At 46.3% G+C, this 27668-nt stretch overlaps 1 protein-coding gene across 4 annotated transcripts in view; it reads left to right on the top strand.

Moving 5' to 3' along the window:
- The window catches only part of Myh11 (myosin heavy chain 11), a 99569-nt gene that overhangs the window by 42846 nt on the left and 29055 nt on the right, over window positions 1-27668 (top strand). For 2 of the 4 annotated variants that reach the window (XM_021209053.2, XM_021209055.2), the window contains exons 6-20: window positions 424-444; window positions 2211-2303; window positions 3442-3505; window positions 3915-4013; window positions 9209-9352; window positions 13375-13470; window positions 15345-15463; window positions 16137-16289; window positions 17088-17261; window positions 18877-19050; window positions 21029-21143; window positions 23205-23398; window positions 25939-26060; window positions 26154-26223; window positions 26376-26536. In XM_021209053.2, the coding sequence (XP_021064712.1) occupies window positions 424-444; window positions 2211-2303; window positions 3442-3505; window positions 3915-4013; window positions 9209-9352; window positions 13375-13470; window positions 15345-15463; window positions 16137-16289; window positions 17088-17261; window positions 18877-19050; window positions 21029-21143; window positions 23205-23398; window positions 25939-26060; window positions 26154-26223; window positions 26376-26536 (1799 nt within the window). The remainder of the gene's footprint in view (window positions 1-423; window positions 445-2210; window positions 2304-3441; window positions 3506-3914; window positions 4014-9208; window positions 9353-13374; window positions 13471-15344; window positions 15464-16136; window positions 16290-17087; window positions 17262-18876; window positions 19051-21028; window positions 21144-23204; window positions 23399-25938; window positions 26061-26153; window positions 26224-26375; window positions 26537-27668) is intronic. The other 2 variants (XM_021209054.1, XM_021209056.1) reach the window with 1 other exon arrangement.

The raw sequence follows: 27668 nt of genomic DNA, 5'->3' as shown, positions 1-27668 counted from the left end.
GAGAGGGAGAAAGGGAACCCTGGCAGAAAGGAAAGAAGACATACACTGAGGCCCTAGCAATTAGGAAACATGAGATAGCTGGGTGTCTAAGAATGTAGTTAATGGCCAGTTGTGATGGTGTGAGCCTGTGATCCCAGCACTCAGGGGCTAAGGAAGGAGGATCATGAGTTCGAAGCTAGTCTGGCTATACAGTATCTCAAAAGGAAGTAAGGGAGTGAGGGAGGGTGCATGGAGAGAAGAAAGAAAGGAGAGTCTAGAGAGAGCAGCAGAGTATAAGGAAAGGAGCCGATCGCTGTGGGCTGGGGCTGGTAGCCATGACATGGAGGAGAAAGAGCCTAGCCCAGGGCTCCCGATATGGGGTGGGCCTTGGATGTGAAGGCAGAAGCACTGACCGCTGTTTCATACTGTGCTATCCCACTGCAGCAAGGTCCATCTTTTGCCTACGTGAGTAACAGAGTTTTCCTGGTGTGACGGGAGGCACCGAGTGGATTAAGACCTGCATGCATCTTTTGCACCCACGGGCTCCTAGTAGATGTGGGAACATGAGTTCCTGGCCCCAGACTAGTAGAGGCACCAAAATATCATGGTGTACATGGGTGGGAGGTAGGGGTGATACCAGAGTGGGGCATGTTAGCTGTCTAGTGGCTTCCACCAGAATCCCTAGGGCTGCACTCCAGCCGGGATGGATTGTCCCAGTTCAGAATAAACTCCCTCATCACTTCCCATAGTGTGCCCACCATCAGTACCCCCAACACATTGGAATGACCCATCCCATCTGTTAAGCATTTTAGGACCATCAGGCTCCAGAGTAGCCCTGGTTTGGTCAGTAGGAAACCCAGCCAGGGCAAAGTTACTGTCCATGACTTTCTGCCCCAGCTCTGCCCCCTGCACCTGTGTGTCTCTGTGCATGTGTGTGCTGTGCTTGTCTCTTCTCCTGCATGCCAGTTGCCTCACCTGAGACATTTGAGACCTTCTCAGGTTTGTGATGCACTAGCTTTGGTGGCTTGGTAAGGCCCCGGCTATGGCACACACAGCCTGCCCTGCATGGATCTCTGTGTGTGTCAACTGAACTCTGATGCAGAGCTGGCACATGGGTCCCAGCCTAAAAGAGACCCTCCAGAGTGTTCCCTGTCACCTAGTCTGTTGTAGGTAGATGCTGGGCCACAGTACTTTGTCTCATACAAGAAGCAGGATGCTACTTAACGTGGGCTGTATAACCCTTGCCCAGCACTTAACAGTTCTGGGTCACAGTCTCATCATGCATCAGATGAGGTCTCTGTGTTCAAAACTCTGCTCAGAAGACCATTTAATGTGCCTGCTAGAAGACTCTTTCTAGAAGAGGGAGCTTGGGGACAAAGGTTTGGGGGACATCTTTGGATCCCAAGTCTGCACAGGTAGATGTCATTACTCTAAGTTTCTTCCTACTAAGCCAAGGAAAGTGGATGCCTCTTCTTGTCAATTTCTCCAGTGGGCCAGGTCAGGGCTGGAGTTTCCACAAGACCTTCTGCATCTTAATTTGCAAGCTGCATTGCAGGGGGATGCCCAGGCCAACAGTAGTTGCTGCCCTCTGTAGCTTGGCATCTCTTTGCTTTTCTGGCATGGCTTACTTTATTGGCCCTTTCTATGTCACTATTAATCACGTGGTTGCATTTGCACACAGGGGCCCTGCAGAGGGGTCTGACGGGCTGTACTCAGTCTGAGCGGCATTTCATCTGCTAGACTGAGCTCATGAAATTTCAAGGCTTCATTCTGCAGCTGCTTAAAAGAATCTTTGATGGGTTTGGAGCCTCCAAATTATCTTCCATAGGAAGTATCAGAAGTCCAGATTGGCCAATGAAATGCTGCAAGTTTCATAAAAATTATGCTTAAGCAGTTGGGAGGGTTGTAATGGCTTAGCTTGAGGAAAGCGACACATCAAACCTGCACTGCCGGTATCACCCTGGACAGCAGGAATACTGTACACTGCATACTCCCAGAGGCATCCCAGCACTGTACTATGCAATGACATTTGCTTCTGGAAAGCAGTCTTTGTACGAAGCAGATGTTTTCTCTGTCAGAAAGCTCTTCTGAACAGATCTTGTACATCTGGATGTGACTGTTGGGGTCTTGGAGGGGCTGAGGACAAGAAAGAGTCTGTGGACAAGAAGGGCAGAATTTTGTGTCAGGCCTTGTGCTGTGCTCCCCCATAACTCGCTGTGAATGAATTTTAGGGGGAGCTGGAAAAGCAGCTTTTACAGGCAAACCCAATCCTGGAGGCTTTCGGCAACGCGAAAACCGTCAAGAACGACAACTCCTCTCGCTTTGTAAGTAGCCGAGCCACACAGGCTTGTCTGGGACTGGTGTCACATATCCCCCAAGACCACAGGCTGTAAGAGTATAGAGGAGTTCTGACTAAAGGACTAGAGGCAATAGAGGACAGACACACTTGCTCCCTGTCTTCCAGACCTCACCCATTCACTCAACAATCATGGAGCATCCATTCTCAGTCATTTAACATTTGTGATTTATCTAACATTTACTGAGCACCTAGACACGTGCAATACTCATCTATCAATTCATCCATTCAACAAAGCACAAATTAAGTACTTATTCTAGAGCACATAAATCTATCCTCTACCAAATACTGACTAAACACCTACTACATAGGCTCATTCTGGTGAACACTTTTATACAGCCCATTCCCTCCTTTTCTCATTTGTTGAGTTGATTTGTATTAAGTACACAGTATATACCTAGTATATACCCAGCTACCAAGAATCACAGTGAATAATCCTGATGTGGCTCCAGACACGGAAAGACGGCCTGCTTTGGGCAGCAGCAGTCCTCACACAAGGTCCTGAACCTGTAGGAGAAAGCAAGACACGGTGGAAGCAAGACACGGTGGCAATGTGCTTGTAGTCACAACACTGAGGAAGCAGACAGGTGAATCCCTGGAGCTGCCTGCTCAGCCAGCCTAGCCTGCCTGGAGAGCTCCAGGCTAGTAAGAGACTCCTAGTGTATATATCAAATCCCCACTCGCTCACCCCCACCTCTGCCACCGCCACACACACATATGAACAAACAACCTTTTCAGCCTCTCAATGCTCAGGTCAGAGCAGCTCAGACCTTGGTATAGAAAAGCCTGTGACAGACTGAAGAGCAATATCCTGCCAGGCCACTTAACCTATGTCAGCCTCAGTTTCCCTACCACTTAGAGACAGCCATGAAGGACTTAGTTGTTTCTTGAGATGAATGATATTTCCTACATGGATTTGGGGGGCCTGGGGAGGGGGGGCATGTCCCAGCTCTGATGCTGGCTGATGTGGGCCAGCAGGACTGTGAAGTTCTGATTCTTTTCAGAGTCTCTCCTGCCCCGGATGGGCCCCTGACACTTCTCCACTTGCCTGTGGTGTGGGGTCTGTGCTGAGCCTGGCCCACATCAACTTGTTCTTCTCTTGGCAGGGCAAGTTCATCCGCATCAACTTTGATGTCACTGGTTACATTGTAGGTGCCAACATTGAAACATGTATCCTTTGCTGAGCTGGGGCCTCGTGAGGGTGAGGGAGCCCAGGAAAAACACAGAACTTCCTCCCTTTCTGCAGACTCTTGAGTTCCTTCTGGAACAATCCTTATGCTTAACAGAGGCACTGTGGGGTAGGGGTATATGTAAATCCTCAACATCTGCCAGACCCTTTGTCCTTTAAGAGTTCATCTGAGATCAGCTGCCCTACACAGACCCATGAATCAGAAATAGTAGCCAACTCTGCCAGCTCTTGGGTCCCTTGCAACTTTACAGGGAGCATCCCAGGTCCTGGAACACCTGTAACAGCTGGCTTGGGAGGGTGAGTTGGTGGTTAGGTTCCAGGAACTGACTCTCTGAGCTGTGAGCTGAGTCCCTAAGCTGGCCCCAGAGCCCTTAACTTCTTGCCAACTAGATCTTCTGGAAAAGTCTCGGGCTATTCGACAGGCTAGAGATGAGAGAACGTTCCACATCTTCTACTATCTGATCGCTGGAGCCAAGGAAAAGATGAAAAGTGAGTGTGTTCTGTGACGGGTTCAAGGGTCAGTGACTGGGAAAGATCTGATGTTGGGGGAGGCAGGCATATAGTTCCTCCCCTCCTGCAGTGAGCGAGTGTGGCCTTTATTAAGTTATTCTCACCAACTGCGTTTGACATGGTAGATGGCTATAAGTCACACATTAGAGTGTTAACAGTTTAGGTCCAATTACAATCTGTGTCTTTAAAGGAAACAGGCAGCAGATGACAATGATCTAGATGCCATTTAGAAAACTTGCCAGGTGCCAGGTAGGGCAGTATATTCCTTTAATCCCAACACTCAAGAAGCAGAGACCAGGAGGTCTTTATGGATTTGGAGCCAGCTTGGCCTACATAGTAAGTTCCAGGCCAGCTATGGCTACACAGTGTGATCATGCCTTGAAAAATACCTTCAGGTATATTTAGTTGTTGGCTTTGAGATCAGCTCTTACTTTGTAGTCTGGGTGACCTAGAAATTGCTGTGTATCCCAATTTAGTTTTGAATTTGTAATTCTTCTGCCTCAACCTCTCATGTACTAAACTTATTAGGCATGAGCCCCAAGACCCAGCCTTGTATTTTGAATTTGGAGGCAATTTGGGGGGGGGGCAGTTAATTCAAGACTTTCCATTATGCAAGTCTTCTTGTTGTTTGTTTTGAGACGGGGTCTCATGTGATCCAGGCTAGCCTCAAATTCACTATATAGCCAAGGCTGGCCTTGAACTCCTTATCTTCCTGCTCTATCTCCCAAGTGTTGTAATCACAGGCCTGTACAATCTCTCTCCCTTTCTCCTTCCCTGGCTGAAATTTGCCATCTTCTATTGTAATTTTTTTCATGTGTTCTTTATATTTCAGGTAAGAAATAAGCTGCTCTGGCCATGCAGGAATCACATTATTTTTTCCAACTTAATATTTTTATTGGTTATTTGAGAATTTCAACAACGCAGCCCTCACACTAGACTCCCAATCCTCCCATGTCCTCTTCCCTATCCTTGTGCCCTCCCCCCAAAAAAGAGACAAAAAGAAAGAAAAAAATACACCAGGTCCAGTTTGTGCTGGCCATATACTCACTGGAGTGTGGTCAAGCTCCCAGTGGACAGCCCCTCAAAGATAACTGAGTCCTTCCTCAACATCCCTACTCCTACCAGAAGCCATCGACTGTAAAGAGCCATACATCAGCATTCCTATCACAGTTTTAAGTCCTCTCTTCAATGGTTTCCTGTCTAGACTGGTTTTTTTTTTGGGGGGGGGTGGGAGGGGTGGGGGTTGTCACATAAGCCTTATAGTTGAGGAATCAAACTTTTTTTAAATTAATTTATTTTATGTATATAACAATGAGTACACTGTAGCTGTCTTCAGACACACCAGAAGAGGGCATCGGATCCCATTACAGATGGTTGTGAGCCACCATGTGGTTGCTGGGATTTGAACTCTGCGCCTCTGGAAGAGCGGTCAGTGCTCTTTACCGCTGAGCCATCTCTTCAACCCCAAGGAATCAAACTCTTAAAGGAACATCAAAATTATAGCCACAAAAGGGACATGTCCATCAGTGAATATGGAATCTACATTCTATAATTAGGGTTAGGGTTAAGTTATAAAACTGATGGCAACAGCATGAACTTGGTTTCCATCAGTTTTTTTGCTTCACAGTTAATTGTTTTGGTTAAGAAGATTAACAAAAGGACCGGATGTAAAGCGTACCTGTCATCTTAGCCCTGGGAGGTGGAAGCAGGATAGCAAGATCAAGGCTAGCACCGGCTACATAATGGGACCCTGGAAAAAGGAAGGGAGAGAGGAGAGAGGAAAGGGAAGAGAAAGAGAAGAAGGAAAGGAAGATAGAAGAATAGGAAGCCATGAAAGGGCTGTGATCAAACCAGCCATTATTTGGTATTTTGCATAGCCTGGCCACTAGGGGCTGTCACCCCTCAGTTCACTGTGCCTTCTGGAGCACCCGATTCGAGAGGATGCAGGGTGCTGGGTAGATGCTACATTAGCAATAAGTGAGTTAGCAGTTCACAGTGGGAGGCCCTGGGATAGCTTGCAGAAGCATTTACCACTCTTCCCTTTGGAGTCCCAGCTGAATTTTGCTCCATGCTCTGTAGCAAGCGAGGCCAGTGGCAGCTGGGCCAGGGGCCACTTTTTTGTTTGTTTTGTTTTGCTTTAGCCCAGAGTAGTCTGAAACTCATAGCAATCCCCTTGCCTCTGCCTCTGAAGTACTGAGGATGCAAGCATGCACTGCCACCCAGCATTATAAGTATTCTGGTGCCAAGGCTGGGAAAAAGGAAAGTTGAGAAGTTGAAATACTGTGAATCTCTCCAAACCATGGATAATGTTGGGGTTGGCAAAGGCCCAAGTCCTTGTGACTAGTCTCAAGTTTCTCTGAACCCAGAAGCTTGAGTTAACTTGGTCTTGGGTAAGTTCAACTTTGGGTTTATCAAGTGGTGGAAGGTGACCTGACCCATAAAAGACCTTGGCTTAAAAATAAAAGGGTCTCCCTGATGTTACTTCAAAGTATCTCTAATTGGCTTGGAGAAAAACAAATGAGTTGGAAGGGTAACAATGAAATAAGAAAGAAAGAAAAGCCTATAAATGCACAGCAGCAAAGAAAATAGAGCAGCTGAGCTTTGTAACTTTGTAACTCTGTGGGGTTAGCGCTTAGTGTTAATTCTGTGGGGCTAGAGTTGAGTGTGACTCTGTGGGGTTAGAGCCCAGTGTGACTCTGTGGGGTTACAGCTATAACTTTGTGGGATTATAGAGTCAGCACACTGGATGAAGCACTTGTTGCATAAGCATGAATTCTAGACCTGCTGAACCCACAGAAAGGCTAGGAGTTCAACGTGGTCTGCTTATGATCCCATCACTCACAGGGTAGAATCAGGGAATTCCCAGACTAGCTAATCTAGCTGAATTTCTGAGCTCTGGGCTCAGTGAGAGAGCCTTCCTAAAGAATAAGGGGTATGTGTGTTGGGATGGGGGTGAGTGAAAAAGACTTGATGAAAACATCAAGTCTCTACATGCACACACACACACACACACACACACACACGCACACACACACTTCTATACATAGGAGAATACACACGTGCACTATATAAATGCAAAGAGAAAGAGGCCTTTTTCCAGAATAATCTTTTCTTTTCTTGCGACACTGTTGCTAAACTTCCTTCCCACAGCACATCTGTCCCTTCTCCTAACCTCCCAGCTACAGAGGCAAGATTACACCAAAGTTCACTCTGGGGGAAACAATTGAGTTCGCTGGGCTTTTTTTTTTTTTTTTTTTTTTTTAACCTCCATAAGGAAGGCAAAGGGTGGTGTACAGGGGTATGGGTGTTCTTCCCCTCAACAGGCCACCTCTAGAAAGCCTTTACAGTAAGGATAAGAACACCTTTCTCCTAGTCTTCCCTGGCCTATGTGGGAGAGCCCCTCCCCAAGGCCACATTAAGGTAGAGTTGCTTAGTTGCATACGACAGGGAGCAGCTAGGAACTCTGGTGAGGGATTCATCACTCTCCCCACCCCTCCGTGAGAGGATATAAATAGTCAACAAGCCCAAGATGATCCTCTTGCGAAAGGACACAGCTAAACTCCTCAAGATTGTGGTTGCTTGACTCAGAATACATTCACTCCCAACAGTCTCCTTCCAGACTGGCCTTAAACTTGACTGAGATTCCCTGCCTTTAGAATACTGGGTGAGATAAAGAGATATAGATATAGATAAAGATAAAGAGATATAGATATCGATATAGATAAAGAGATATAAGATATGTTCTATGGGGGTGTGGTGAAGTATGGGGGAAGGGGATGTCTCAGCTGGCCCATCCAAGGCATCTCTTCCCCCTGAGGGACCAGCCACAGGATGGTATAGTATAGAATAAAGTTTATTCAGGGCATAGGGAAGGGAAGTTAAGAGGTTGTAAAGGCAGAGAAAGGCAGAGGGAGAGAGTAGAGAAGTAGAGGCCAGCCATGGCCATGAGCACGTGGAGAGAGGGGGAAGGGAAGAGCCCAAGAGGGCAAGAGAGAAGCAAGCAGGAAGCAAGAGTAAGTATAGTGGGCTGGGCCTACCTAAATGTTGCCAGGTAACTGTGGGGATGAGCATACCTGGCTATTGCCAGGTAACTGTGGGGAGGAGTTTAGACAGAATGCTAACACTGGGCCTATAGGTTTATACAGACATGTGCAGGCAAGCTAGACCCAAACAAGTTTTATTAGACATTATAATATAAACAAGGGATTGGCAAATTGGTTTACTAAAGGGTTTACTAAAGGGATAGTAAAGATCCTACACTTTGAAGACCATCTGTTTTTGTTAAATCTGCTTACTATTACAGTGGGAGAGCTCACAAGTAAATTGAGGCAGCCCTGTTTTAATAAAATTGTATTTACAAAGGCAACCAGTGGGCCAGATTTGTTAACCTCTGATAAAAGGCTTGTGAGATCAAAGGTGAGAGCTAAGTCTTTATGTACCAAGGTAGGAATTCAGTACATCAGACCTAAATGTGATGTCTTGAAATATCTTGTTATACACAAGGCAGTACATAATATACTGTCTAGGAGATGTAAATCTATTTTTGTCTTAGTTTACTCTCTATTGCTTGAGATAGTAATTTATCTTTAAAATAAAATTTTAAAATGTGTGTGCATGTGTGATTTTGGGTTTAAACATGATGGGCATGGTGGTGCATTTCTATACTCCAGCACCAAGAAGGTAATCAGTACCAGCATGGGTTACATAGTAAGAACCTGAAACGTGTGTGTGTGCGTGTGTGTGTGTAAGAACCTGAAACACTGTGTGTGTCTGTGTGTGTGTGTGTGTCTGTGTGTGTCTGTGTGTACATAAGTAAAAAGAGACGATCTAACTCTTTAACTTTGTTTTGGGAGTCAAAGGCTTTGGGAAATTCAGACCAGACACATTCCTCACTTAGCTGAAGCAACCCTGTGTTAAGGGCTATGTTTGAGCAGTACAGACAAGGCTGGATTTTAGCTGCTTGGTACCCTGGTACAGGACACAACAAGCACCACAGTGTGAGATCAGCATTGACTGGTGAGGAGTATACATGATGACACACAGAAAAAACTTTAAGTGCCCAAACCTTGAGAAAGGGAGAGAGATGATGATGGCCCAGATGTTGCTAGGACCTGTGTCATACAGAAGGTGGAAGCGTGTCTCCATGTTCGGCTCACTCTCCTCCTTTCTCATAGGTGACCTGCTTTTGGAGAGCTTCAACAGCTACACGTTTTTATCCAATGGCTTTGTGCCCATCCCAGCTGCACAAGACGATGAGATGTTCCAAGAGACACTGGAAGCCATGTCAATCATGGGCTTTAATGAAGAGGAACAGCTGGGTGAGTTTCATACCTTGTATCTAGTAAGCTGGATTTGTGATGCTGGGGGATTCCTTACTGGCCCTCATCTCGTCAGGATGCATGGCTATTCTCTGGGTTTCCTACCTCCTGAAAGGAGGCAGAGAAGGGAGAGAAGAAAAACCAAGAGAGAGAAAAGTGAATCTGTCCACATGTGACTTATTAGGCAAATGGCTGAAATAAAACTCTTTTGGTTGCCATTGATCCAAATTGGTTTAAGGAAAAAAAAAGTGACTCACTCTGTGTTAGTTATTTCTGTTACCCTGATGACACACTGGACAGGAACAACTTAAGGAAGGGAGGATTTATCTTGGCTCATGGTCTCTGGGGTCTCGTTCCATCATGGAGGGAAGGCATGGTAGAACTGTTCAGGCCATGGTAGCAGGACTATACAGCAGAGCTCCATAAATCACAGCAGGCAGGAAACAGAACGGGAAGGAACTGCCCCTACGAACCTACTTCCACAGGCCAGGCCCTACCTAGAGGCTTTCAAAATAGCATCATTAGCTGGGGACCAAGAGCTGGGAAGATAAACCTATGGAGGATGGCCCAAAAGCAAACCGATCAGTCCAGTATTGGAAGACTCCAACAGGCTGGTTGCAGGTTCTAGGTTCTGGAGACTCAGAATTTCTCTTAAAAGCTGGTTTCTGGCCCTCCATTGTGCAACACCACAGTCCCTATTAGGTTGTAGTTTTCTTGACAGCAAATGCAGTTGTATCCCAGCTCTTACAGCCTTTGGGTTTGTGGCCACAGTGTAGAGGGGCTCGCTATTATAGCCCTAAATAGTGGCATCTCACTAGCTTGGGTTGGTGGGCCTAGATGAGTGTGTGCATTCCATGGTTATCTATGATGTTAGGACCACAGGACAGAGAGGTGTAAGTACTAAGAGCAGGCTCTTAGGGCTGAACATAGACACATCAGACCTGAATAAGGTGATACAGGGTCTGCAAGTCTCTTCCTGGGAACTCAGCTGTGATGATGAACTGATACTTGATGAGTACCATTCCACAGTTGACTCTGAAGCCCATTCAGCCCCTGCTGGCTTCAGTGCTGTGGCTACAGAAACTCGTCCTTCTGGCTCAGACCAACTCCAGCATTCAGAATGAACTAGGGCAGGACTGTGGTAAACAGGCCTCCCTTCCCACACCCTCTGGGGTTCCAAGAATATCCAGTTGCTACAGTGAGGACCATAGGATAGGCTGGTCCCTATAGAATAGCCTACAGTTCAGAAAAAGAAGGTTCTAGGACCGCGTAGACAGATGGGTGGTGTCTGTGGCTCTTGGCCAAGGACCCCATCAGCAGCCATAGCCATGGACTCCTGTCTAATGAGTCTTCTTGGAGACAAGGGTCACTTTGACTCCTAATCCAGTTTTAAGAAAACACAAAGTAACATTAAATCCTGGAGTGGGTCCCAGCTGTGTACTTCTCATTTTCCCCTTAAGACACCAATATGCTCAATGTATTATATTTAAATAGTAAAAGAAAGGAAAAAAACAGGAATAAAGTGAAATGGTGATTAATAAAAGTTATTGTTTTCTGTCCCTGTAAATGGAGGCAGATGGGGCCATTTAAATTGTGTTTTGGAAAAATGACATCTGTATAAGTACTCACAGGAGATTAAAATAGAAAGTAATAGAGAACAAAGCAAGACTTGAACTTTTTCTTTTTTTCTTTTTGTTTTTCTCTTTTTATCTCATCTGTATTTACCTTTTAAAACAGAATGTGGTTGGGCACTGTTATTTCCATTCACAAGCCTTGCTGAGTTATAAGACCTAGGAAACTTAGGGTTTTGTTCTCAGGACTTTGGAAAACAAGCCACTTGGGGAATTCCTGTCAAGTTGTTTTAACTTGTGTTTACTTCTAAGACTAATGCATGCAGAATTAACTACAGGGAATGAAAATGTTAAGACTTGAACTTTTTAAGATAGTGTCTCATGTAGCCCAGGATAGCCCCAAACTCCCTGTGTCGCCGAGGATGACCTTGAGCACCTGCTCTCCCTACCTCACCCTCCTGAGTGCTGGGATAACAGGTGTGACCACATCTGTATGTGGTGCAGGGAATCAAGCCAGGGCTTCCTGCAGGCTAGGCAGGCTTTCTACCGATGGCTCTCTCTGTGAAGAAACTGAGGCAGGGAAGCAAACAGGTCTGCCTAAGATGAATAGCAAACCGCTCCTGGGGCTTACCTGTGACCCTGCTTTTGCTCATAGAAGTTCGGGTCCTTAAACTTATCGAATGATTTATGTCAGGAACCAGGGGGAAAGCAGGCTAAATGGCCAGGCATAGTGGTACATGCCTGTAATCTCAGCACTTGGGAGGCTGAGGCAGGAGAGTTGTTGTGAGCTTGAAGCCAGCCTGGGCTACCTAGCAAGCTCAAGCAGACAGTGGTATAGACTGAGACCGTTTCTCAGAGACAAAAACAAGCAAACCACTCATGGAGGCATATACCTTTAATCCCAGGACCACACAAGCAAAGCCAGAAAATTCTCTGTGAGTTCCAGGCCATCCAAGGCTACACCGAGAAAAACAACAACAACAACAACAACAACAACAACAACAACAATGAAAACAGAACAAAGCCAGGTGGTAGTAGTTCTTGCCTTTGATCCCAGTGCTTGGGAGGCAACGGCAGGCAGATCTCTGAGTGTGAGGCTAGTATGGTCGACAAAGAAAGTTCCAAGATAACTAGGGATGTACATAAAAAATCCTGTTTCAAAAAAAAAAATAGAAAAAGAAAATATCAAGGAAGACTTAAATCAGTGATGGAGCAGATGGGAGACAAATGGAGCAAGGGTTACCACGCATTGCCTTCTGTGGTGGTGATCCATGCCTGTAAACATAGCACCTGAAAGGGTGAGGCAGGAGGATTGATCTTAAGGTCATCCTGAGTTAAGCAGTGAGATCTGTCTGAAAGTAGGAAAATAGGCCAACAATCAATGTCCACACAATAAACCAACATTTCCAGCTGTAGAGGTGGGCACAGCTGCCACCTACTGGTGAGTGATGGGGGTGCTGCTAAACATCTTGTGGATGTACAGGACGGCTTTCTGCCCAAGAATTTCTGCTGAACTCAGCAAGGCTGAGCTGGAGTTAGATGACTCACCCTCACTCTGCAGGCACTTTAACAATACCTAGCTTAGAGTCGCACTTTTGAGCAGTTCGAGGGCAGCGTTTCCTAGTTCACAAAGTTCCTTTTGTGGGTGTTAGTAGAAAGGAGAGCATCCTTGGCAGTGCCCTGTCTATAACAGCTTCACAGTGAAAAGGAGTGGAGGTATGGGTGGGTTGGCACCATTAGCAACCGAATCCTCCTCCTCTTGACTATGACTGGGCCTTGTGGTATGAGGTCATCCACTGTGAAGAAGATAAAACCCATGGTTTGGCCTGGGGACCAAAGAAAGATGGAGTTTCTAGGCTTTGTTACTAGGACATGATAACTTCTTGGTGACTGATTCCACAGTTCAAGTAGGTCTACAGTCAACCATCAGTGACACACCGTCATGTCCTCCAGACATTCTTTACCTATCCATCTCTATCCATCCTCTATCTATCCACTCATCTTCAATCTGTCCATTTATGCATATTTCATTCATTTATCTGCTCAGGTACCCATCCTCTATCCATTTATCCATCTATGCATCCATCCTACATCCTCCTCTACCAATCCTACATCCACCCACCATCCATCTTCCATCCATTCGTTCTTTCATGCATAATAGTCAGTGAGCTATATTTGGTCCATGACTGGAGCTTACAAGTCCCTGCTGCATAAAGAAATCCCATGTGATACAGGGATTTTCAGCAAACTCCTGGCAACATTCAGTTCCCACATGCAAGCATCTTCTTCTGCAGATCCTACAGCACAATCTCGTCCAGACACAAGAACTCGGAACTTGGTCTACAGAGGGATGCCACTGCTTGACTCTAAGTGTCCGGTGGTGATTAAATTGATGGCTTTCAAAATACTTTGACTGTTACTGACTAAGCCACTCTTCTCTCCCTACTTCAGCCATCTTGAAGGTAGTATCATCCGTCCTTCAGCTTGGAAACATTGTCTTCAAGAAGGAGCGAAACACAGACCAGGCATCCATGCCTGATAACACAGGTACTTGCCACTCTTCTCCGTGATGATAGCTTCTGGAATAGGGATCCAGGTCACACTCAGGCACTGCGGTATAGATGTCCCCCTTATCTATGGCTACACATGGCAGTCAACTGTGGTCTAAAAGTACAAGTCAACACAAGGAGAGAGTTTGACAGAGAAAAGCTACCTGTGACTTTTAGTATAATACACTGTTATAATTATGTCATTTATTGTTACTTTAATTGTTACTTTAATAGTAGTATTTCTTTTGGAGACAAGGCCTCAGTGGATAGCCCAGGCTGGCCTGGAGCTCCCAGTTGTCCAGCTTTATCCTCCAAGTGCTAGGATGGCAGGTACACGTCACCATGCTGGCTGCCTGACTTATTCCTAGTTACTGTTGTTAGCTCATGGTACCTCCTGTCTAAGTTAAACTTTATCAGAAGTCTCTATACAGGAAAGCATCAGCATGCACAGGGCTGGCACCATCTCAGTTCCAGACATTCACTCAGTCTTGGGCACATGCCCCATCACTAGGGGGGCTTTCTGCTGTCTCTGACTCTTCCTTCAAGTGTTTCATGGCTGCAGATCCTACAGCACAAAGTCAGAAGCTCGGTGGTTCCAGCCAGATGGGCCCTCACGCACGGGTCACCTCTTTTGAGCTCTCCAATGGCTTGTGTATTGAATAAGCATTTCCAAGCAGTTGCACTCTGCCAGACCTTAAGACACAGCAGGAAGAGAGCCAGCTCAGCTCTTCTTATGGTACAGTCTTGGTGAGGAGCCAGGCCTCAAGTTCCTTGCAAGCAAAGGGCCCCAGATAAAGCACAGATGGTCCAACGGAACCCAGTTTTCAGACAAGCCATAACACTTTCCACCACAAGAGTGTTCGATGGGCAGAGAAGGCAGCTCAGAGGTTACAAGCACTTGTTACTCTTCTAGAGGACCCAAGTGCAATTCTCAGCACCCCAGTCAGAAACCTCACAACTGGCTGTCACTTCAGCTCTCAGATATCCATCACTCTTTCAGCACCCACATGCATGTGTGCCTACTCAAACACATGCATAAACAAGAATAAAACCTTTAGAAAGAGATTCTACTATAAAGTGTTATTTCTCTGAAATTCTTATTTAACTTAGAACCCTGGCTCCCCTCCTCTGGATTTCCCACCACTGATTCTGGCCATCTTTCTTGATAATAATCAAAATTTTCTGTTTCTGAGAGCATCACCTGGCTCCCATCACTCTTAGTAGTAGCTAAATATCAGGTTTCTAGAACATTCTTTGGGGCCACCACAGACTATATATTATATTGCTGTACAGCCCCACAGAGCCAAGTCTATTGGACATATTGTGTAGTAACCCACCACCCCTAAATGTGACACTTGAATAAGATCCAGTTCTCCACGAGAATTCAGAGACATGAACAGATAGCTTGTGAAGCAATGGAGGACCCATAAACTTTAGTACTATCTGCACCCCCATATTCCCCTCATGTGATAGACAGATCTCTGTGTGTAGGAAGCAGCTGGGGGTGTGGTTCTGTATGTTTTTCATGTTTATGGCCAGAATAGACATATACGAATACATTTTAGCTTTCCTTTTTCTTCTTTTGTTTGAAGTTGTTTCTGTTTCTTTACCTTTTGTTTTTTGAGGCAGGGTCTTACATAGCCCATCCAGGGCGCAAACTCACTGTGTGGGCAGAGGTGACCTTGCACTTATGATGCTCCGGCCTCCATCTCCCAAGTGTGGGCGTGACGGATGCGCACCACCACATGGGTGCAGGAGCATTTCTTTTTCTTTAAAGGGAATTGAAGAGTAGAAATGACATCACTCAGTCCCAGGGGCACCTGTTCTCTTTGGTGGCATAGCTAAAATGCCTCTTTTCTCATACTCACGCAGCTGCTCAGAAAGTTTGCCACCTTGTGGGGATTAATGTGACAGATTTCACCAGAGCCATCCTGACCCCACGTATCAAAGTTGGACGGGATGTGGTGCAGAAGGCTCAGACCAAAGAACAGGTAATAATGCTGTGGCTGTTTATGCTACAAACCTTCATTCCATTTTCCATTCAACCCATATACACGACATCTACCTGCTCATCCATCTGCCCACATGTCCATCTATCCACCCAGCTACTCCCTACTCACCCATCCACTGTCCACCCAATCACTCACCATCTACCTGTCCATCCAAATAGTAATCTGACTAATAACCATCCATTCATTACCTGACATCCATCATCCACACATCTACCTACCCATAAATCCACACATTAACTCAACCATCCATCCATTCACCTATCTATCCACCAATCCATCTATTTACCCATTAACAACCCCTCTACCAACCCACCTATCTATCAGCCATCCACCTCTATTCATCCATTTATCCATTCACCCCTATCTATCCAATACCAAAATATCTGCAGTCCTATGCCAACTTTTTAGGATACTGCTAATCAAAAGCAGAGTCGTTCACACATCAATGACCTTAGAGACCTGACCTGTGGAAATGACTGTATATTTTCAAGAAGCAGGGCTGACAGCTTCTAATTGATCCTTGAATGGAACAGGCTCCACAGAGTTCTCATGGGTGGCATTTCATTATCTGTCTAGTCATTCCTTAAGTCTGACCACTCATCCTGCCACTTTCCTGCTGGCAGTACCCGTGTTTCCTTCATTGCCCCTGCAGGCTGACTTTGCCATCGAGGCCTTAGCCAAGGCCACCTATGAGCGCCTTTTCCGATGGATTCTTAGCCGTGTCAACAAAGCCTTGGACAAGACCCATCGGCAGGGGGCCTCCTTCCTGGGCATTCTGGATATTGCCGGGTTTGAAATCTTTGAGGTATATCTGTGGCCTTGGTCATCTGGGACAGGGCTTTGAGATGTTGCTATTTTGTAGGGAGGCATACAGATAGTCACTATAGGTAGGAAGCTTTTGGTTAAGGTTACACTTGAGTGTGTAAGAGGCATAAATCCACTATTTATGTATTGGAATTGTGTAAATTGGCCGGTCAGCAAAGCTGGATGCAATAGGCAGGACCTGCCTGCTCTGTTTCCCACTGACTCTATCTCCAACAGCTCTCCCCTCATGGGGTCGAGAGAGTGCCAGGGCTCCAGATTGCCACTTAGCAATCTTAGGGAAAAAAAAGAGCATCCAATTCTAAGAGTGTCAATCCAAATCTTGAAGAGGAAGTCACATTGGTTCCTGCTCACTTGAGCTAAGCCAAAGGGTCACCTCCAAGCCGAACACTAAGCGCAGATTCTTTACCATATTTCATGTAGTGTACCCAGAGAATGGGTCTCACTCCCATGAGTTGGAGGGGATTTCTCAGAGCAAGAGTCTGAGAGATGTATCAAAGAGGTCCTCTGTGGGATCTCCCTGTTTTTTAAACCTAAGTTTCCCTGTCTATGAAATGGTGAGAACATGCCTTATATGGTTAGTCCATCTCTGTGAAGGTGCAAAAGGTGAGCACCCTGTGGTATGGGAGTGGGTCACTTTTGCCAGCCATTCTGGTCTTTATGCCATGTTAGTTGAGTCTTGCACCTCTCTGCATGCTGAAGTCCAGGTCATGGGGCTTCTTGCAGTTGAGCTCCCTGCTCGTCCAGCTTAGCTGCCCTCCCTCTCCATGCACGTGCGCAGGTAAACTCCTTCGAGCAGCTGTGTATCAACTATACCAACGAGAAGCTGCAGCAGTTGTTCAATCACACCATGTTCATCCTGGAGCAGGAAGAGTACCAACGAGAGGGCATCGAGTGGAACTTCATCGACTTTGGCCTGGACCTGCAGCCTTGTATTGAGCTGATTGAGCGGCCGGTGAGGGGCTGGCACCGTGCATGCATGGCCCATTTGTACACACCTAGTCTGAGCATGTTTTCCTTGTGGACAGTGTCTCTGGCCGAGTCTTGGAGCTATAAATGGATTCCTTGGGAACTAACTCACCTGAAATTCAGAATGTAGACAGAGGCTAGACTCTGACCTAAGAGTCCTCCTGCCTCAGCCACACACGTTAGTCATGCTGTTCCTCAGTGAAATAATTATTTTAGCAATTCTTGGGTTGCAACCCAGGACCTCACCCACACAGGGCAAGTGCTTTTTTCATTTAAAGTTTAAAGATAGTTTTATTAGCTTATATTAATTTTTTTGAGATACAGTCTATTATAGCCCAGGCTGGCTTCAAACTTACTATGTAGTTGAAGATGACCTTGACCTTCTTTCTTCCTGCCTCCAACTCCCAAGTGCTGGGATTGCAGGTATGTACCACCTCACCTGGTTGACACATGACTACGGCAATCCTCCTACCTCAGCCTTCCTGTGCTATGATTAGGGTGTACATCGCCATGATCTAATTCCCCCAGCCTTTCTCTTCTCCTCCATTCATTCATTCCCAAAGAGTTTGTGCTTTTTCCACTGATACATCCCAAACTTTTAGAACCATAGTAGGCTAATGGTCACCACGTGCCAGGCCTCTTCTTTTAGGGTTGGGGCTGTAACTATGAACAAGGTGAGCATGGACCACCAACTGACACTCCTGGCAAGGCACCATGGAAGTCCATCAGGAAATGGTTCTATGTGGTGGAGTCCTCAAAGTGGAGATAGTCCCCCCGGGGTGAATGATACATACTGAGATCCTCTCAAACACAGAAAAGCGTTGCTGAAAGGGATCCTGGGTAAATTTATAAGGAAGAAAATCAATGATTCATTTGCAATTCTTAGGTAATCTTAACTGGGTATGGTGGCTCACACCTATCATCCCAGGACTCAAGAGGCTGAGGCAGGAGGATTGCTACAAGTTTGAGTCAAGTGTTAACTGAATAATGAGTTCTGGCAGACTGGGATATAGTGTCTCAAAGTGTATCTGGGAGCCTGGGGGGGGGCTGTGTCTCAAACAAACCCAATGAAACAGGCTCAGTGGTAGAGGACTTGCCTAGCTGGCTCTAGGCCCCGAGTCCCATTCTCACCCAAGGTGGGAGAGAAGAATGCAGTCTTTGTAATCTCTGCCTCTTGTCAGCATGGGTATCAGCGAGCATTGTGTCCTGGTAGTTCTTGCTTTCAGTCCCTCAAGCTGTCTAGTGACAAGAGAGTGATGGTTTAATAGCTTTGAGGGTAGAAGGAAGAGGGTATGGATTTACCTTAGATATAAGAAAAATGCAATAGAAGTGCCAGGAAGACTCCTGTGTGTGACCTCTCTCTTTTGGGAGGGGTAACTAATCTTTTGAGACTCAGTCTCATGTAGCTCAGCCTGGCCTTGAACTTGTTTGTAGCTGAATTAGCATTGAACTGATTCTCCTTGCCTCTGCCTCCCACATGTCAAGACTTCAGTCCTGTGCCACCACACCTGACAATATGTGTGGGATCTGGATGGTTGGCTCTTTCTGATGAGCCTGGGGTCCTCTTGCCTGGTGGTGACCCTGCCTTCCTATGTCCCCAGAACAACCCTCCGGGTGTGCTGGCCCTGCTGGATGAAGAATGCTGGTTCCCAAAAGCTACAGACAAGTCTTTTGTGGAGAAGCTGTGCTCAGAGCAGGGAAATCACCCCAAATTTCAGAAGCCCAAACAGCTAAAGGACAAAACAGAGTTCTCCATCATCCACTATGCTGGGAAGGTATCGGTCAGGGGTCTTGAGGAGGGCTCTGTCTCAAAGCTCTGTCTGGGAGGGTGTTCACAGCAAGGGTGCTTTGGCAGTGGCTGTACCCTTCAAACACTCGTTGCAAGGTGGTTCTCAGTTAGGGGCTCTGTAAGATTTGTCTAAGCGATTGTCAGGAGTGGAAGTGACCATCTCTAACAGATGTCAACTGTGCTGACCGGACTGTTCTTCCCTGGGAAGACTCCAAATACTTCTTGCTCCATGGCAAACCCAACAGACAAGGCCCCTGGAGTGAGGGCACCAGTGAGTCTTCTATAGGTTCACAGGAATCCCTGACATAACCACTGTGCTCCATCTGGGGGGACTGTGCTAGCTGACATTACCATTGTTGTGATCATCATTGTCATCATCCTGGATATTACGTCCTGAATAGCATAGAAATACCTCAGCTCGCCTCTGCTGCACAAACATGGCACACACGCATGCAGGCAAAACACCCACACTTATAATATCAAAGAGATATTTTAAAAAGAGAAGCCGCAGCTTGTTCTGGCTGGCAGAAGTATTTTATTCATCCTTCTAGTATCTGCACTGCATCATAGGAACAGGCAGTGCCCCATCCAAACAAAGGGTTGGTAGACTGCAGGCCAGGGACCACATCTGACCCTCTGCTTGTTTCTACCAATGTAGCTTTATTGGAACATAGCCAGGCCAATCTGCTCCCATAAGATCTATGGGTTCTTTGGTGTTAGAAGAGCAGAGTTGAGCAAGACTGTGGAGCCTACCAAACTGAAAATATTTACACTCTGGCCTCTGCCAAAACCTTTTTGTCTTCTACTTTCTGTTATCCTTGATGGAGCTTATGCTCCTTTAACCATGTCCTGGTGATACTTCTCCCAGGCTCCTACATGTGTCTTTCCAGTCTTTTCACAGATCAGGCTTTGCCACCACCATGACAACCCACATCCCATCATAACCCACCAGAGCCGTGATGTCAGTTCACTCTGAGTTGTAGTCACAGTCATTAAAGATGAGCATTGAGCAAGTCAGGAATTTTGAAACCCTTCAGTGTCTATTTCCATATATCCATGTATCAAAACCTCCAAGCTAATAGGCTAAAGGATAGAGCTCAGTGCAGAGCACTTGCCTACTGTGAAGGTTAGTCTCAAATCTTGAATAATCTGGAAGAGAGCCTCAACTGAGAAATTACCTAAGTCTGTTTGGCCTGTGGGCATTTTGGGATGGAAATAATTATGTTGGTTATTAATTCATGGGAAAAGACCTACCCTGATTGTGGGTGGCACCACCTCATGCATGTCAGGAAAAAACTAGAAGCAGGTGGCATGGGCACTTGGCTTCTCTGTGCCCTTCTCTGGGTCCCTGCCCTGACTGTTCTTGATGATGGACTATAGCTTGAAATCATGAGCCATATAGACCTTTCCTTCCTTAGGCTGCTTTTGGTCAAGATGTTTAACATAGCAACAGAAAATAAACTAGAACATATACCCTGATTGACATCCTAGGGTCAATCCCTGGTACTATAATGAACTGCTGTATAGCACAGCCTTAGCTATAAGAATCCAATTCATCAGATGGTGGGAGAATCCCTGGGCTCAATTTAAGAATGAGGATCCTTGTTAAACTGCCTGTGTGTAGGGGGGATATAGGATGTCTAGGATGGCTTTTGTCACCATTAGCTTCCTTGGCCATTTCTGAGGCTAAGTGTGAGACTCTGGCAGAAGGTGGTGTCTCTGAGGCTGTAGAACAGTAAGAGGTTTTTTTCTGGCACTAGCTTCCACCGGTGGATGCCTAGTATGGCATCCCTATAGGATCTCTGAAGATTCTGACGTACTGGTTTCTTCCTTGATATTGGTGGCAGCCTCAGAAATGTCATTTCTCATCTGATGTCTACAGGTGTGAAAGGGATGTGGGAGGATTTGGGCTTTGCAGTGGGGTTCTGAGCCAGGGAACCTGATGGCAGGGTGGCTTTTGGCAGGTGGACTACAATGCAAGTGCCTGGCTGACCAAGAACATGGACCCCCTAAATGACAATGTGACATCACTCCTCAATGCCTCCTCTGACAAGTTTGTGGCTGACCTGTGGAAGGATGGTAAGCCCCTCTTGCCCTGACACAGCTTTATGCCAGAAGGCTGAACACCTCAGACCTACTGCCTGGTTTATATATCTGCCCCAGACTGGGATGCCCCATGTGGGAACAGGGAAATGACTAGGCTGTCACATGCTCATGCTATCCCATTGAAACAGCTTTGTCCATACAACACAATTCTCTCTTCATAGAAAGTAAGAGCTTATCCTTAGCCAAGTGGGAATGACTGTGGATGGAGAACACAGGTTCAGGATATCCCAAATAGCATGTCTCAATGTGGAAATAGTTTTATTAGATTTTAATGTCCCAGAAAAAAGGAAGCCATAAATCAAGACAATCTTTTAAGGACTCTGGTGGGGACCTAGTGATATTCTTAGCTTTGGAGCCAATGGAAGTTGGTGGTCTGTTAAGACAGAACCAAAGGTTTCATATAATAGATTAATATTAGGTCAGGCATGGATGCAGACAGTAAATGGCCAATAGGAGCTAAAGATAGCCCAAGATGATATGGCTTTGAATCTGCAACATTCCAACTCTCCATAGGAACTAATCTGTCAGCCTTGTAGAATCTCTAACATAGATCTGCCCCTTTTTCTGAAAAATTCAGTTCATAACTTCTTAAACAAGGGACACTGGGGAAAAAAAAAACAAGAGACACCGAGATTCCCCACCCCATTCCTGGACTCACTGAGAAGGTCCTGTTTCATAGCCCAGGAAGTGGTATAACTGGGCATGATGAAACAGTCCTCTTCAGAAATCAGAAGGATGCACGTCACAGTCTTCTTGTCTCTGCCATGTATCAGTAGGACCTTGGGCATGTTGACTAACTTTGTTGAGCTTGGATGTCCTCATTCGTAAACTGGGTCAATACCACATCTCACTTGCCCCAGAAATTGCATGAGGTTGGCTCTCATCAGTGGTTCTCAGCCTTGCACCAGGGCCTCTCTATTCAACCCCAGGCTGAGGCTAGAGATGGGGCTTATAGGATGCTCTGGCTCCATCTAGTGCCTCATCACCTAGTGCCGCATCACCTGGGCATGATGGCAGCACCTGCTGGACTCTTGGAGTTTCTCATTCGATCCTAGAAAAGGCATAGGAAGACTATGGCTATGTGGCAGGGCACCTGCCCAAAGCATAAGCTCCCCTGTGCTAATATTACTAATACCTGGTCTATGGAGCACTTACTGTCCTCCTCAGAGCACTTGCTGTATCTTCTAACCAGAATGTCCTTTCATTGGATACCTATGTCTGCATGGATGGATGGTAGGCCACCATACCTCCCCCTTTTCTGAATCTTCTCAGAGATCAACTTCTCAGACACTCCTCATCACCCTGTTGAAGGAAGGCCTCTCTTCCTTTTTCTCTTGTTCCATTATCTTTTTCTCTTCCCTTTTATTTTCTCTTCCCATTCCTTCCCTCTCCCCCTCCCTTTATCCTTGATTTTTCTAACCAGAGCTCACCATCTGATATAGTACCCTTCATTGTCTGCCTCCTGTTAAGGATCAATAACCTATGGGGAAAAATGGCCAGGGTCTTTGGTGAGTGCTTGGGGCCTATACACAGTCACTTCTTAGGAAATCTCCAGAGAGAAAGGAAATATTGAAGGCTACTGTGAAGCCGAGGGCTGTCTATGCCTTGTGTCCACAGTGCATCCTTAGGAGTTAGATACTGCTATTGCCTCCACTGTTAAGAAAGGGAAAATGAACTCAGAACATGGTGCCAGGGCCAGGCTACTCAGTGAGTTTAATGCCAAGAATGAAACTGACTCCTTTGGTGTATGTGACAAGAGCAGGGGACATTGACTTATTCTGTCACTCAGGGGTCCTGAAGGATGCCCAAACTGACACTATTTAAAGACTCTTTTCCCATCTCTAACCCTCCCTGCTAGCAGTAGAAGTGCTGACCACCAGAGGGAAAGATGGGGGATGGTAACCCAGATGGGATCTGTCATCTCCCAGAGTATCACCTGCACAGAATACCTTCCGTGATCACCATCTTCACAGCTCAGTCCTCTGGCTTGTGGCAGAGCCCAGACGCTGATGTAACCCTTCATGTACCCCACAGTGGACCGCATTGTGGGGCTGGACCAGATGGCCAAGATGACCGAGAGCTCACTGCCCAGTGCCTCCAAGACCAAAAAGGGCATGTTCCGCACCGTGGGCCAGCTCTACAAAGAGCAGTTGGGGAAGCTGATGACTACACTGCGCAATACCACACCTAACTTTGTGCGCTGCATCATCCCCAACCATGAGAAGAGGGTGAGGCATATCCCAACGTGGGCCTCCTGTCTAGGGGACAGTACTGGGGTGGGGGGCTGTAGAAAGGAACCTGGGAGGCAGCAAGGCACACTAATGAGATGAATGGGCAGAAAGAGAGGGCTGACCTTGGTTCCTGCCCTGAGCACCATCGAGGAAGGCCTGCACCTACCCATGTAGAAAGTTGTCTGGATTGGGGCCTAGTCTGCATGCCTGAAAGCAAAGGAAAGCAAGAAGGGAAAGAAGGGATGGAAGGTGGAGGGAACAAAGGAGAGAAGGAGGAAGGAAGGAAGGAAGGAAGGAAGGAAGGAAGGAAGGAANGGAAGGAAGGAAGGAAGGAAGGAAGGAAGGAAGGAAGGAAGGAAGGAAGGAAGGAAGGAAGGAAGGAAGGAAGGGAATCTTTCCAGAGAATGCTCAGCTAGTTAGAAACATGGGGTATGAGGCCACCAATGCTTCCATTCTTCCAGTAATGCTGGACAAGCTGCCACTGTGACTGACAGTTGGGGTACAGTGTTGAAGAAATCACTGGAAACACATTTGCTTGTCACAAGGGGAAGAGGATTGCTACAGCATCTAGTAGGGAGAGGGCAGGGAGGCTGAGGGGCGGTTCAGTGTGTTCCCACAACAAAGACTTAGTGAGCCCAAAATGTCACTGATGCTGAGGCTATGAGAGACCACAGGGACCTTGATACACAGGCTAGAAACATGACAGTAAATTAGGAAAATAACAAAAATCTGGGCTAACTACTTCTGCTTCAAGAATTTTTAGAATGGGTAGATGGGCTGGGGAGGTGGCCCAATGGGCACAGGCTCTTGCTGCTAAGGCTAATGATCTGAGTTCCACCCCTGAGAGCCACATGGTAGGAGGAAACACTGTCTGCCTCAGGATGTCCTCTGAACTTCACAGATGTATTGTGGCATACCTGTGCCCATACCTACCCCCATATACAACATAAATAAATAAATAAATAAATAAATAAATAAATAACCTGTGCCCATACCTGCCCCCATATACAACATAAATAAATAAATAAATAAATAAATAAATAAATAAATAAATGTCATTTTAAAAGGTATGAGTATCATCAACTTGGTGAAGTACATAGCAGAGTATGAGTGTGTTTGGAGGCATTTTAGGCCAAGATCTTGGGGTAAGAAAACATAGAGAGATAAGAAATTAAGTTTAGGCAGGAAAACTATAATTGTGTATTGTTTTTGTGTGCATGTGTGTGTACATGCCTGTGGATGTGGGGTATAGATACACAGTGCACTATAGAAGTTAGAAGACACACTCTGGCATCAGTCCTTAGGTATCTTCCATTTCTGTGTGGGACAGCTTTCTTACTGGGCTGGAGCTTTACCATGTAGGACAGATGAACTGGTCTATGAGTTTTTTGCAATCCTCCTGTCTCTGCACTCCCTTCTTACAGTTCTAGGATTATAGGCCCATGCCACTATGCCCAGCTTTTTACGTGGGTTCTATGGATCTGAACTCTGGGTCTCATGCTTACAAGGCATGGGAGTAAGGCATCGTCCCAGCCCCTTTGTTTCATGTGGGTACATAAAGGTATAAAATAGGGATGGGGAACTATACTAGCTTATAGAGTTCCATTTGTGAGGGCTAGAGATTGGCATCCTGTCTGTAGGAAACTATTGAAGGAATTTAAGCAGTAGGTCATAATCAAAATTATATTTTAGACCAAATGAGGAGTTAGAAGAGGCAGGCAGGGCTGAGGAGAGATGATCAAGTCAGAAGGTGCTGCGGTTGTCTGGGCAGAGGAGACAGACAATGGCTTTAAAAAGTAGGTTGGGGAGGTAACTTAGCCATTAAAGTGCTTACCACACAGTGTGACTTGGAACCTCAGGAACCTACATAAATACTAGGTGGGTATGGTGGCCCCCTTGTAATTTTAGTCTCAGAAAAGGGAGACAAGGAATCCCCAGAACTCCAGCTAAGAAACTGGTGGTACTGGTGACTTTTGAGTGTGAGTAGTGAGTGAGTGAGTGAATGCCTCAGTGAATAACATAGAAGAGTGATTGAGAATGATTTAGGACACCAACTTTGTGCATTCAAATATGTACAAACACATGTGAATGTGCAGACATCACACAATGCACATCCACATCACATCCACATACACCACACACATATTGTGCACACATACACAAGTGAACATGTATGCTCTCATAGACATGCGCAAACATGAATGTATACATATGCACACCACATCTGTTTTGGTTTTTATTTTTAAAAGAAACTTACTGGGAGAGACGTGGGAGGCAAGAGCTAAGGGTGGTAATGGCCCAGAAGTAAGGGAGAGGGTAGTGACGGAATAACAACGTCAGCTTCTAGCCAGGGGTGCTGGCACCACCAAGCACAATGGGGGTTATGAGAAAAATAGGTCCAAAGCTTGGAAATCCAGAGATGGTAACAAGGTGCACTGTCCCTCAGCTAAACCCTGTAAAGACCCCACAGACCTCCAGGTATATTTTCTGGCAGGGCTTGCTGCTCCAGTGCTCACCGGCCTCTTCCATTCCCACAGTCTGGCAAGCTGGATGCATTTCTGGTGCTGGAACAGCTCCGCTGCAATGGTGTGCTGGAAGGCATCCGCATCTGCCGTCAGGGCTTCCCCAACAGGATCGTCTTCCAAGAGTTCCGGCAACGGTGAGCCTGCTGGGGTGGGGCAGTATGGAGCAAGCCTTGGAGAGAGCACGAATGATGGAGATGTGTTGGGTGACTTCTGCCCTGTGTTTTAAGCTATGAGATCCTGGCAGCGAACGCCATCCCCAAAGGCTTCATGGATGGAAAGCAAGCCTGCATTCTCATGGTGAGCTTAAGCCTGGACCCTCCCAGACATCCAACTGTGACCTTCCTGCTGTGGGTCACATTGCTGATCTGGGTGGGATGGTTCTTAAGTACTTGTCACCACTGACTAAACGGCCCAGGTGAAATTGCCGACTCTTCTTCCTCCCTCCTCAGATCAAAGCCCTCGAACTTGACCCCAACCTGTACAGGATTGGGCAGAGCAAAATCTTCTTCCGAACGGGGGTCCTGGCCCACCTAGAGGAGGAACGAGACCTGAAGATTACTGATGTCATCATGGCCTTCCAGGCAATGTGTCGTGGCTACCTTGCCAGAAAGTAAACAGAGTTTCCTGTATCCTAAAACTTATCGCAAACCCATAGTAAAAACAATAAGTCCAGGGAAGGGGATTTCCAGCCCTGTATTGAGATTCCCTGATTCTGAGAAGCCATCTCTCTTAAGATGTGTCCTTCATCAGCAGTCTCTGCCTGAGAGGAAAAGGGAAGCTCCCAACTGCAATGCATAGAGCGGTTATAGATGTAAGAAGGATGGAATAACAGCCAATGGGCTTGAGAGTTTTAGATCTGTTTTTTTTTCTTTTAATTCTTTCATATATTACATCCCTACCACAGTTTCCCCTCCCTCTTCTTTTCCTAGTCATTTCCTGCCACCCTCCCTCCTCCCCATCCATTTCTCTTCCATTTCCTTTCAGAAAAGGGCAGGCTTTCCAGGGATATCAACCAAACACGGCATGTCGAGTTGCAATAAGACTAGGCACCTCCCCTGTTAAGGCTGGAGGGGTGACCCACCCAGTAGGCAGAGAAAGTGGACCTGGCTCTTAGTCTCAATTCCTCACTTAACGTGCTCAGGTTTCTCCTGAGAGCAGTCATTTCTACCTCAAGAAACTGTTAAAGGGAGTTCATGAAATGATGCACAGGAGGTGTGGCTGGTTTTCATTTCCGCAGTCTTAGAGTTTCAGAGGAAAGATTCGGCGGCTGTATCGCTAGCCCCATGTCCTAATTACTAAAGCAGGGCTTCAGAAGCCTCAGTGCTCTGTCTGGGGTCTAGGTGAAGATTCGGGTTCCTCAGAGAACGACAACCCAGAGAGGTCCCTCAGGGTGCTAGCGCCTGGAGTGTGTGCTATCATCAAGAATAGCCCACACCACATCTGAAGAGCCCTGATTGGGTCAAGCTGATTATCAGACAGACTCAGGATGGTTAAGGCCAGATATTGGGGCAGCCTTAGTACAACAGCAGACCTAATATGTTAAATGCTATAATGAAGTTCTCTGTTCTCATCATTACTATTCTCAAAATAATAAGTCTTCCTAATAATTATGGTTATTCTTAAATGTACCCACAGCCAATGCAGCAGCTAACATGGCATAATGGGTTTACAGTCATTCTGTAGCTTTGCTCTCTCTCTCTCTCTCTCTCTCTCTCTCTCTCTCTCTCTCTCTCTCTCTCTCT

This window comes from Mus pahari, chromosome 12 (genome assembly GCF_900095145.1).
Source record: "Mus pahari chromosome 12, PAHARI_EIJ_v1.1, whole genome shotgun sequence".
Classification (NCBI taxonomy): Eukaryota; Metazoa; Chordata; class Mammalia; order Rodentia; family Muridae; genus Mus; species Mus pahari.
The sequence above is the reverse complement of the archived record's forward strand: the minus strand, read 5'-3'. Positions and strand labels throughout refer to the sequence as shown.